This window comes from Acipenser ruthenus, chromosome 45 (genome assembly GCF_902713425.1).
Source record: "Acipenser ruthenus chromosome 45, fAciRut3.2 maternal haplotype, whole genome shotgun sequence".
NCBI lineage: Eukaryota > Metazoa > Chordata > Actinopteri > Acipenseriformes > Acipenseridae > Acipenser > Acipenser ruthenus.
In genome coordinates, this window is record NC_081233.1 from 658,949 (window position 1) to 672,500 (window position 13,552).

General features: G+C 39.8%; 1 protein-coding gene across 1 annotated transcript in view; it reads right to left on the reverse strand.

Moving 5' to 3' along the window:
* Nucleotides 1–8,629: 8,629 nt before the first annotated feature.
* The window catches only part of LOC131720946 (uncharacterized), an 18,221-nt gene continuing 13,298 nt past the window's right edge, over nt 8,630–13,552 (reverse strand). The window contains exons 8-11 of the mRNA XM_059013485.1: nt 13,008–13,124; nt 12,120–12,267; nt 10,702–10,725; nt 8,630–10,143 (exon numbers count right to left, since the gene is read on the reverse strand). Coding sequence (XP_058869468.1) covers nt 9,878–10,143; nt 10,702–10,725; nt 12,120–12,267; nt 13,008–13,124 — 555 coding nt within the window. The 3' untranslated portion in view covers nt 8,630–9,877. The remainder of the gene's footprint in view (nt 10,144–10,701; nt 10,726–12,119; nt 12,268–13,007; nt 13,125–13,552) is intronic.

Below are 13,552 nucleotides of genomic sequence, written 5' to 3' on the forward strand. Positions count from 1 at the left end.
AGAATTGCATTGCAACGCTGGGGCTAGACCTCAAAAAACTCACTGGAATTGGTACAGACAATGCATCGGTAATGATAGGGAGAAACAATGATGTATATGCAAAACTAAAATCTGACATTCCTCACCTTGTTCTTGTGTGTTGTGTGTGTCACAGTTTGATTCTGGCAGTGTCGCGAGCTTATGAACAATCCCTCCCTAAGTTTTTGGATTTCATAGTGAAGGAAACTTACAACTGGTTCTCTCAAAGTGCAGGAAGGCAAATAACCTACAAGAAACTATTCGCTGCAATTAATGACGGAGAAGAGCCACAGAAGATACTGCAGGCGTGCGCCACCAGGTGGATCTCTGTAGAGCCAGCAGTAAGGCGAATCCTTCAACAGTGGCTTGAACTGAAAACTCTGTTTGCCGTTGCACGAGAGAATGAGCGCTGTTACATGGCAGACCAACTCTACCGCCTGTACTGTGATCCACAAAGTCGTGCATTCTTAATATTTGTGAAAAATGTGCTATCGCAGGTGCAGGCTGTCAACAAAACATTCCAGGGAGACAACGTTGATCCAACAAAGTTAATTGACGGACTAATCAGGCTTGTAACATCACTTGGGTGCAGTGTAACACTTCCAACTGCACAGGTTGATTACCTCAAAGGTGATATCCGCCAACACCTGATCCTCATCCCCAACTTGGATACGAGGCCGAGAAGGCTATCAGGGAAGATGCTGTGCCAGAAGCAGCGAAAGCGGGGATACGAGGGCGCTGTGTTGATTTCACAGTGAAACTGCTGGAGGAGATCCGGAATCGTCTGCCCGACAATATAGAAATATTGCGGCAGATGTCTGCATTATCTGTAGGTGAAGCACTTCGCCATACAAAGAAACCCATAACAGAGCTGGCAGAAATGTTCATGACATCCCCTGAAGAAATCAACCAAATTGAGATTCAGTGGCGTAACATACATCACATCCAGTGGGAACATGTGGATAACACTGAGAAATTCTGGTGTGAAGTAGAATCCTACAGAGATGCTACAGGTGACAAACCATTCAAAGAACTTTGTAATCTGGCACTGACCATCCTTACACTGCCACACAGCAATGCACAAGTGGAGCGCGTGTTCAGTCAATTAAATGTAGTTAAAACTAAATTAAGAAATTGTCTGTCGCTCCTAACTGTGAACTCAATTTTGCACATCCGATACGGACTTCAAACTGCAGGCAAGAAATGCTACCAGTACTCCCTGCCTTCCAGCATGCTCAGAATAATTGGCACAATGGAATCCTACTCCTCAGAAAGCAAGCAGGCAAATCCTGAAGAAGAGGAGCCCCCCTTAGACGAGGATGTCATCCAGGCTCTATTGTAAGGTAGGATGATGTTATATTTTACATATTTAAACAATGTATGCTGTGTGCTGCCCTGCGTTTTGTAGAGGGATATATAATTTTATTATTATTTATTTTGGTGTTTTGAAGTTGTTTCCAGCACTCAGGTGCTGTGTGGATTGTTACACCGTCTATTGTTGATGTGGTGTATTAGGGTTGGAATTAAATACTTACTCAACGCGCCCCCCCACATTTTAGCGACATTTTAGCGACTTTTTAAGGCGCGTCTAGTGACTTTCACCCAATAGGAATTGGCAACACTGGGGGAGAGGAACACAATACAGCGGTAATAACAGCACCCAGACAGGGGAGACAAGAGCGAATACACAACACGAAACACAAACACACGGACCGCTACAGTATGCTGCAGAGCTGCGCTTACACTCCGACTTTTAACAATGTGTTTGTTAACATTCATTTATTGAGCTTTTTTTTTTTTTTTTTTTACAGAACTGCCCCTTTAGTCACAGTCACGCCCCCCGTGTCTATGTATGAATTACTGACTCATATTTGTGATTTGATTACACCAGCAGGTGAACTGATAATGGATGGATGTTATTTTGTGAAAACAATACCATTTTAAAAAATAAATAAATAAACAACACTACAACATTTTATAAATAAATACATGATACACCAAACTGCAGCACATTCGTTTACTCTTAATATCATAACAAATATACTTCTTATAAATACGTACCTATTTTATTTGTTGGAAAACGGTCTGGAACTGAAGTAAAGTGCTTTTTAATTCAGTGTTATTTGAGTATTTAAAATATGGTTATCTTCAAAATTAAAATGTATGTCAGCAACGGTGTGTTAATTAAACGAAGCGCCTGACGCCGCTCGGAACTTTGGCATTTTTAAATCCTAACGGTCTCTGCTCAGCGGAGTGGAATGTTCAGGAGCCGGTTGCCTAGCAGCGTCTCCGCCTCCTTCTCTGCCCCGCCCCCTCTCTCCCTCTCTCGTTGCTCCAGCTAGGAGTTCACATTCAGCTTCCTTAGATTATATAGCGCCATTCTTTACTAACTTTTACAAATGAGCTTATTGGAGGCTTCGTGTTTTTAAGATGGTTCAGGTGCAGTCCGGGCAGACTGACTGCAGCATCATTACAGTATACCGCACTGAGCTCGGCTTTGTGTGGAGGCTGATACACAAAATAATGAACGACTGGTAAAGAAATCACATGGATTGCGTTTTAATGCTAAATGTGTATCTGGTATTCTTAGTATTATCTACAATTAATAACTCAGCTATATTCATATTCAGAATGTGATACAGTATTAAGACAGGGTCCAGTATTAGAAATAAATAAACATGCTTTAAGAGAAACAGCAGTGATGTTTATTGCCCATTCCCATCCATTCTCTAGATGTTTCTACATTGTGGTTGCAATCTACAGGGACAAGGGACTCAGTGATGTTAAATAAAAAAACTAGAGTCCACAATTATCCAATATAGAAAGGAAGGGGGAGAAATGTATTGCCTGCGTGCAGCACCTTCCACTTTCCTCTATTAAATGTCATTTGCCATGTGTCTGCCCAGTTCTGTTTGCCACTCTTCCTATTTTTGTCTTGTCTACAAATTTAACGAGTTTGCTTACTATACCAGAATCTAAATCATTAATGTAGATTAGGAATAGCAGAGGACCTAATACTGATCCCAATGTGCATTATAAATATGGGAGATACTGAAATTGAAGAAGGAATCTATGAAAAAGACCTAGGAGTTTATGTTGGCTCAGAAATGTCTTCATCAAGACAATGTGGGGAAGCTATAAAAAAAAGGCCAACAAGATGCTCGGATATATTATGAAAAGTTTTAAAATTAAATCAAGGGAAGTAATGTTAAAACTTTACAATGCATTAGTAAGACCTCACCTAGAATATTGTATATCTAGAATATCTAGAATATAGATTTAGCTATATGTATATAAAGACCTGCTACACGATCACATTTGCCCATGCATGTTTATGCTGTTCTATGTTGTTAAAGTAAATAAATACTGTTTGTTTTAAAACATATATTTTTGGTTACACCATTAATTTACTAAGAGTATATAAAACTAGTATCACGTGACACACCTGCAGAAATTGAATGTTAAGTAAATGTAATACCGTGCAGTTGAGTAACATGACCACAAGGTGTCAGTAATAGATTTGCTAGTAACCCAGCGAACACAATGATGTTCCCAGAACGTTAGGAGAATGTTATTCAAAAGTCAGGATAACATGAAGTAATGTTTAAAGAACATTTTTTGGAAGGTTTTCGTAATGTTACGAGAACGTTCGTAACTAATGTTATGAAATAACATTGACGCTGCTTTCAGGTAACATTGCCAACGACACAAAATGATGAGTTTATTCCCAGTTAATTAGGGTCCCTCTTGTAAATGTACTCCCTACTATCCTACCCGCCAATCTCCCGATCCTGCTCTCCTACAGCAGCGGCCTCTTCAATAAACACAAACACACAACTAACCCAATTACATGAGAGGATTCTGGAGATATCGAAAGCTCCGGGTACACAGCAACACTAACTAGATAGAATGAGTGTTCTGTAAAGTACAGTGTCTAGTATATGTTAAGTATTACTATAATTCACACACATTTCTTTTAGCTATTCAGCACTGTCTGTTACACACCGCATTTTAAACACGATAAATGCTGAGATTTTGTCTTTTATTTTATTATTCAAACCTAGCCTCCTATATACATCTCGGATTGCATTTGACTACAATCATTCCCTTACTGTGCACTTATAACACCATGATGAGGACCCTGTGTGTGTCTGCGCTGGTATTCATAATGTAATGGATGCTGATACTGGAATGCATGATTCATATTTAGATTCGGTTATTATTATTATTATTATTATTATTATTATTATTATTATTATTATTATTATTATTATTATTATTATTATTATTATTATTTCACTTCTAGAAGATCACTTGCTTATATTTTTGTATTATCACTATCCAGGACAGCACACTGTTGAAATTGCTGTATTGAGAAGCTGCCCCCAGTTGCTTGCAGTAATCAGCTGTTATAATAATCTTTACTGTCCTATCTGGATTGACCCTCCTGCCTTCTGAAGACTTTTTATCCTGACTGGGTGTCTTTTTCACTAATTATACCCCAGCTTCCTCTATTGCCCTATTCAAAGGACCTGTGTGCAGTTTTGATTAAGAGCGAGACTTAATGAGGTGTGGCAACTACAGTTCAGTGACCCCACCTGTGTGAAACTGCCGGTGACGTAGACAGCTCATTCTGCAAGCAATCAGCGTGATACTTTACATGAAGCGTCTCTAATTACTGTGGATTTATATAGAAGTTAAGTAGTATATGCATGAGTACTTACACATCATTACAGCGTTACTATGCACAGTTTCAATGTACTCAACGTGTCAATGTTTTGCACCATATATGTAAGTACACAATTGTATCAGAAAAGGGTTAGGGTTAGGGTTAGGGTTAGAGTTAGGGTTAGAGTTAGGGTTAGGGTTAGAGTTAGGGTCGGGGTTGGGGTTAGAATTAGAGTTCTATCATGCAAAAAATGTACACATTAAGTACATTGTAACTATGCATAATAACATTGTAATTATGTTTAAGTACACATGTGTTTACTAATTAACTACTAATTCTCTACTTGCTGTAAATACACAGTCATTAGAGACACTTGCTGTCATGCGGATATATAACAAGTGAAGCAAGCACACATTTCAGAGGTTTTATTTGAGATTTCAAGTACATTTGTAATTAATCTTACGAAGCCCAATTATATATTATATTTATATTCCTGATTATATTTCTACTTTACAGTTCATATTAACATATTCAACAATATAATTCAACAATGCGTTTTTAAAATCTTATATTTTGCTAAAACATGACAAAAAAAGCCTATGCTTATTATATTTTAGTGTAATTCTTAACGGCTTTTTATTCTAAGTACAATATGAGTAGCATGTAATAGACATTTTCAACAAAGCAAAATCAAGCATGAGTATTTAAAATTGTATATTGTGCTAAAGGTTATTTGAAAACATCCTAGTATTTTCACCCTAGAATAATCGGATTTGTCATTCTCAATGGCTTCTTCTACTAAGTAAAACATGCATTGTATACACTAGAATGTGGTGAAGCTTTGATTTGGAGTCTCACCCACCTGACAGGATGAAGAGGATCTATTTACAATGGAGAGGCAAGCGACTTTTACACACTAAAAACAACCTGAAGCCAATAAAGAGCAGAATCACACAGTTAAAAAATCCCTTCTAGAGCAACGAGCCTGACATGACATTTCAAACTGGTAATGATGTTTGCAATCGCTCTGAGCTGGTCTGAGGGCTGATTCTTAAACAACGAGTTTCACTGAGATGTCTGTATTGCCTGACGGAGGTGCTTGTGTCTGGTTTGAAATGTCATTAGAAGCTACTTGCTCTCCAATGGAACGTGTTTTCTGTTGACTTCATGCAGTGGGGCTCAGTGCTACACAGCACCCTCCATTGCATGCAAACTGCACACAAGACAATGTATCCACATTAGACAGGTAGAGCAAAGGCTGTATGAAGCTCCTGGGGATAAAAAAGCAATAGCATGCTGGCATGATATAACATAGAAATGTAGTCTCATTGAAATATGCTTTAAATGGGAACATGGCTACGATTGGGGAATAGGAAACTAACACAAGCATTCAAACGGTAAAAACCATGTGGAAGGCTTTCTTCATCATGGGGTGGATCTCGTCTCTCCCTGGGGCAGACCTCCTCAGGATCCTCAGGATGGAGAGGTTACAGAAAATCATGACAATAAACAAGGCAGAGATGAAACCTGAGTGTACATATAAAATGTCGCCTTCTGTTATAGTTAAGTAGATGGAGAATGCCAAAGTAATGGCCCAAGCCACAGCAGAGCACACCACTCTATAGGTGAGCGATTTGAACCCCAGGTAGGTGACTGGATGCACCACGGCCACGTAACGCTCCACACAGATACAGCAAAGGAACAGAGGACCCCCAATCACATTACAAGTATAGATAACATAGTTTACCACGTTAACAATGCTATTACCAGGACAGTAATAATTATATATATCAAGGGGTGCATTGAGGCAAAACAAAGCATCAATGACTGCCAGGTTCAGTACGAACACCTCAGAAGAGGAGATGGCAGTTTGTTTCCTCAGTAAAATCCACAGCACTGTCACATTGGCTGGCAATCCCAGAATGGTAGTTAGAACCTGTAGAGCAATCCAGAATGCAAACACAGCCGGATTGTCACTGTATTCCCACTCATCACTGGTATAAAGATCTGTGGTGTTGCTGGGGACCATGGTAGAGTTTGTGTAGAAATAATCCATTGTGTATTGAATGCCTCAACAAGGAACTGGCTTTCACTGGTCGAGAGTATCTGGTGAGAGAAAGATGAACGATGGACAGCATCCATGCAAGATCTTACTGCAGTACAACACTGTTGAGAGGGTCATAGTGACCCAGGTCATTTTATTAGATTGGATTTTTTTTCATGTTCTGATTTTTTTCATACTGATGAATTGTACAGGGTTGCTTTTATAAAGTAGTCCTGTGGTTACCAGTTAGCTTCTCCATGTACATTGTGAAATGCCATGCTGAGAGGAACTTACAAAGCAACATTCACTTTGATATCAAACAGCACAGCTTTGAAAGCATGCATTAGATATACCTGGAGATTTTTTCTGTTCACACTTGACAGTCCTTAAAAATCATTCTGGAAATAGAGATGAAGACCATCTCATTGTCAAAGCAGTCCTGTCGATGCAGGCAAATCACAACCAGCAACATTCAAGTAACATACGTTTGAGCTGGAGAGAAATTGTGAAGACATTGCTAAATACTTGCACAGCTGTAGAGATCCCTATGCCTGTAGAATCTTGATTTATTTCAAACAGTGCACTAAACAGTATATATGAGCCACACAGTCTCTCTTACCACAATGTTATGAAGTTTCCAGCAGGGAGATGTTCTCTAATATCTTCCACAATGATGCATCAATGAGTTAACCTCTCTCTGCTGGTATTAGAAACAGATCATGAACACCAGGTACAGGAGTCTATCTAGTAGGGTAAGCCACGCCCACATATAGACATGGCCAATGAGCTGGGTTTCCACCTACTCCAAATGCGCTGTTTAAAATATGTTTTTACTGTACTGGCCACTGCAACAGGTGTGTGCCGCCCCTTCACTCTGAGCGTGGCAGTGAGAGATGGAGCATGGAGAGAGTATGATGGATAAGTCAGCGCTCGCTCTGCAATGGAAATAACATTGAGCTAACGAAATGATCTACAGTCCTGTGCAGTGTGCATGCAATGGATGTACTCAGTAAATGCTTTGATTCAAACAAGTAGGAAATCGCAAGTAGCCTTGGAAGAGACACAGCTGGGTTGCCAAAAGCCTTCCAGTTTAGTCAGGCAGCCTTTATATATATATATATATATATATATATATATATATATATATATATATATACACACAGTGCCTTGCAAAAGTATTCAGACCCCCGACCAATTCTCTCATATTACTGAATTACAAATGGTACATTGAAATTTCGTTCTGTTTGATATTTTATTTTAAAACACTGAAACTCAAACTCAATTATTGTAAGGTGACATTGGTTTTATGTTGGGAAATATTTTTAAGAAAAATAAAAAACTGAAATATCTGAAATATTCAACCCCCACACATCAATATTTGGTAGAGCCACCTTTCGCTGCAATAACAGCTTTAAGTCTTTTGGGGTAAGTATGTACCAGCTTTGCACACAGTGTCGGAGTGATTTTGTCCCATTCTTCTTGGCAGATTTGCTCCAGGTTGTTCAGGTTAGTTGGGCGACGCTTGTGGACCGCAATTTTCAAATAGTGCCACAGATTCTCAATGGGATTGAGATCAGGACTTTGACTGGGCCAATGTAGGACATTCACCTTTTTGTTCTTGAGCCACTCCAATGTTGCTTTGGTCTTGTGCTTGGGATCATTGTTCTGCTGAAATGTGAATTTCCTCCCAAGCTTCAGTTTTTTAGCGGACTGAAGCAGGATCTCTTGCAGTATTTCCCTGTATTTTGCACCATCCATTCTTCCTTCAATTTTAACAAGATGCCCAGTCCCTGCTGATGAGAAGCATCCCCACAGCATGATTCTGCCACCACCATACTTCACTGTAGGGATGGTGTGTCTTGAGGCATGGGCAGTGTTAGGTTTGCGCCACACATAGCGCTTTGAGTTTTGGCCAAAAAGGTCTATCTTGGTCTCATCTGACCACAAAACCTTTTCGCACATCGCAGCTGGGTCACTCTCATGCTTTCTGGCAAACTCCAGACGTGCTTTCAGATGGTACTTTTTGAGTAACGGCTTCTTTCTTGCCACCCTCCCATACAGGCCAGTGTTATGCAGAGCTCTTGATATGGTTGACTGGTGCACCATTACTCCACTCCCAGCCACTGAACTCTGTAGCTCCTTCAAAGTGATTGTTGGCCTCTCTGTGGCTTCTCTCACAAGTCTCCTTCTTGTTTGAGCGCTGAGTTTTGAGGGACGGTCTTTTCTTGGCAGTGCCTGGGTGGTGTGATGCAGCTTCCACTTCCTGATTATTGGTCCAGCTGTGCTCACTGGGATATCCAAACACTTGGATATTATTTTGTACCCTTTCCCTAATCTATGCATAAAAGTAGCCTACTTATTTTGAATATTAACTTTTAAATATTATAGCCAGTATTGTATTTGAGAATATAAAATGTTTGTATCTTTAGTAGTAAAATATTTATTTACTTGAATTCGTTCATTTAAAAAAGTTAGAAATTAGTATACTTTCATTGCTGCCCCCCAACCCCCTGAGAACAAATATTCTTCATCACCCCTGTAGTTAAAAAATAAATCAAACTGATGCAATTTGCAAAGCTGGAGGTTGAATGAAGCTGAACTTCCTTGAGTATTATTCTTTTCTATGGAGATGATACTAAGCTGTGTGTAGCAGGGTGGTAGGAAAGCCCTGCTTAAATGTGTTGTTTCTTTATTTTTAGAACAGGGTTTCCCCCTCCGCCCCTGTGCAGTTTATTTTGTGTTTGTTTCTTATGATTTATTTATTGTATTCATGTATTTAAATATGATGGTGAACCGCTGTGTGTTTTGTTTTGTTTTTGTATTGATGTTTGTGTAAATGACGGGATAGCCGTGTGTTTTTGTGTTTTGTAGCGTGGATGGGAAGTCCCATCCACAATTAAAAACCTCACGTAGAAGGTGGCCATCTCCCGAATTAATTAAGTGATTAATTTGTTACTAATCGGGAGATGGTCACCTGCATAAATACCTGCAGCTCTCTGCACTCCGGGTGGGTGTTCGGAGGCGGAACGAGAGCGGAGAAATTTAAAATTAAAAACAGAGAAAAGGATCCATGAAGGCTACTGCCCAGCCGGACCTTCATTGTTTGTGTTTTGTGTTCGTCAATTCTATATATTGAACAATTTGCACTAAACAGTTTCAAGTGATTTATAGAACATGGGGTCCCTCTTCTCCAGTTTGGAAAGCAGTGCCTTGCTTGCTTCACTCCCCTTCTTCCTCACCATGTCGATCAGGTTGCGAGCCTTGGCACTGGTGCAGGTCTCCCCCTGCTTCACTGCCTCCACCTCGCTATCGTTCAACACTCTGATCTGCAGCAAGTCATCCAGCAGGCTTCCGATGACAGAGACGTTCACCCCCTCAATGAAGTCCTTCCTCATCGCCATCAGCCTCTGAACTGAAACAGCAAAACAATATCCGTCTGTGACAGGATAGAGAGTGGGGAGGCTCAGACGCAGGTTGCAGTTAAACAAAAACTACTTTTATTGTTTAGCGTGTTGCGGTAAACCGGAGCCTAACCCGGCAGACACAGGGCACCAGGTGGGACTGCACACCCTAGATGGGCTGTCTGTCCATCATAGGGTACCCAATACAGGGCAATTTAAAGTGACCAATCCACCTGAACAGCATGTCTTTGGACTGGGAGGAAACACCCATAAAAACCCACGATGTGAACACATTGGGGAGAACATGCAAAGTCCACACAGACAGACCCCTGAGGCTGGAATTGAACCCAGGACCCTGGAGCTGTGAAGTTCTGTGAAAACTAAAATCTTTCAACTCCTTCGGTACTCATATTGACAGCAGCTTGCATATAAACAAGGCACAACAACACACAACAATTTTTCCAGAGGTAGAAAATGTGTTTGATTTTGCAGCAGCCCTAACCACCACTGCATCGTGCTGCCGATGTGAACTTTCATTGCTGAAATAAAAGTGAAAGATTAACACTTACCAGGCGGTTGTGATGATCTGCAGACTGAGAAAAAAAACAGCATGAGAAAATAAATACATTATTATCACAACATTAACACGTTTCTCTTGACGAAAATAACTTCTGTTCTGTACAGATCAGATCATCACTGTTTTTTCATCATCAGTCATCAAAAATGATACATGTTTCCATATGTTGCTACAACTACTTAAGTAAGGTGTGTTTATTGTTTTTTTTATTTTCTTTTGATATCCTGACCACTTTTTTAAACTATTAAACTGCAGTCTTCTACAGTGCTTGGTTTTCAAGATGGTTTTCCAAATTTACCCTTCAGAAGAACTTTGAGAACTACATTTCCCATCATCCTCCCTATTCATGTATCTATGCTGGGGGTGATGGGAAGTGTAGTTCTGAAGTTCTACATTTGGAAAGGCATCTTGGAAACTGACCACTGTAGAAGACTGCAGTGTAATAGTGTAAAACAATTGGTCAGGATGTCAAAAAAAAAAAAAAAAAAAAAAAAACAATACAATACACACACCTTAGCAACATATGGGAACATGTAACACACACAACAATAACCTGAGTTCCCCTTTAACAGACATAAATGTATTTACCAAGGCTTTTCATTTCCTAGATTTCGATTTTCAGATTAATAAAGTACATATATCCTAGATATTTAATGAACTAAATTCAAAATTCACTTAAATGTATTTGTTATTGATATTTCTGATGATTGGTGAAGCATTGTATTGAATTTTCCACGTTTGCTCAAATCAAGAAAACAAATTCATTTCATTAATTAATCAATTTATCTTGGAACTTGATTTGAATAATTCCAGGTTGTGCTTTTTAAAAACGCCTTCAGTGTTTTTTTCAGTGTTCTGTTTACCCATCCATCCATTATCATTAACTGCTTACTCCTTTACAGGGTCGCGGTGAGCCGGAGCCTAACCCAGCATACACAGGGTGCAAGACGAGACTACACCCTGGACGGGACGCCAGTCCATCACAGAGCACCACACACACACACACACCACACACTCTCACACACACAGAGACACACACACACACACACACACACAGACACACACAGAGACACACACACAGACACACACACACACACACACAGAGACACACACACACACACACACACACAGAGACACACACACACACACAGAGACACACACACACACACACACACACACACAGAGACACACACCACACACACACACACACACACAGAGTGACCAATCAACCTGAACAGCATGTCTTTGGACTGTGGGAGGAAACTGGAGTACCACTATGCCACCGTGCCATCCGATAATGCTTAATATTACCAAGAATGTTGGCGGGTTTTTATTTTTGATAGGTGAAAATCGTGTAATAAAAGTCTCCGAAATCTTTCTGGATTTAAAGTAAGAATGAAGCTTCCTCACCATCAATGGGTACCCAGCGAGACCAGATTGCTGTGTTTTTGTCACTGCTTTTGAAAAGCTGTAGCTCCAGGTCAATCACATCATCGTTCAAAATGATCTGAAATGTTGGGAGGAAGTTCTGATTGTAGTCTCTATAATAAACATGTTCCTGAAAATGAGAAACAAGAAAGAATTGACATTGTTTGTGACTCAAGTATCGAGAGCATTGTAAAACAAGATTTCTGTTTAACTTAATTCCCATCCATCCTTTATCATAACCACTTAATCCTTTAGAGCAGTGGTTCTTGATCCTGGTTCTGGTGGATCCACTGTCCTGCAGGTCTTTGTTCCAACCAAGCTCCTGCTTACTTAATTGAACTAATAATTTGCATAATTTGACTTTTTAAATTATTTAGTTTACAAAAACTTGGAGAATTCAAGTTATCATAATCCATCCATCCATTCTCATAACTGCTTATTCAGGTCGCGTTGAGTCGGAGCCTAACCCAGCAGACACAGGGCAATGCAAGGCAGGACAACACCCTGGACGCCAGTCCATCGCAGGGCACCCACACACTCACACACACAGAGGGCAATTTAGAGTGACCAATCAACCTGAACAGCATGCATCTGGACTGTGAGAGGAAAAGTTATTATCATTTTAGATTAAAATCTACAACTGTTTAAAGCAATATAAAATTGATTGTGACTATTGATTAGGCTAATTATTAGTTCAATTAAGGGTTCGATTAAGTAATTCAGAGCTCAGCTGGAGCAAAAAACAGCAGGGCAGACAGTGGGTCCCCAGGAACAGGGTTAAGAACTACTGCTTTAGAGGGTCATGGTGAGCCTAACCCGGAAGTCATAGCCCTGATGTACAGCAGCCTTAAAGTGACTCAGTGAGCTTACTTTCGGTTGAACCCGTGCCTCTTCAAGGTCACATGAAATGTTGTATGTTTCACCCTCCATTATAACACATTCAGCCGGCATTCGAAGGAAAGTCCCATTTTCCTGTTTCTTTTTAACCTGAGTAGAGAAAAGGTTTATGAATATTTATCAGGAGATACCAGGAGAAAACCCACGCAATCACAGGGAGAACATGCAAACTCCACACAGACAGACCCTTAGAAAGGAATCAAATGGAAAATGCCACCGGGCCACCCTTCACACATACATGTTATTTAAAAAAAAATAAAGGGTTTTGAACATTTCTGAATAAATAACCTGGTAATTGTCACCAACTGGCTGCAAAACCATGTTGGAAGCGTATGTCTTTTAAAAAATACATGACCAGAACAAAAGATTATTATTATTTCCCAAGGGAACTTCCCATTGTATATAAAAACTAATTATATATATATATATATAAAATCAAGAATCACAATACAATTTAAGAGGAAGATAGAAAATACAATGACTTTTAAGTTCAAAACACAGTACAATTCAATATCGGG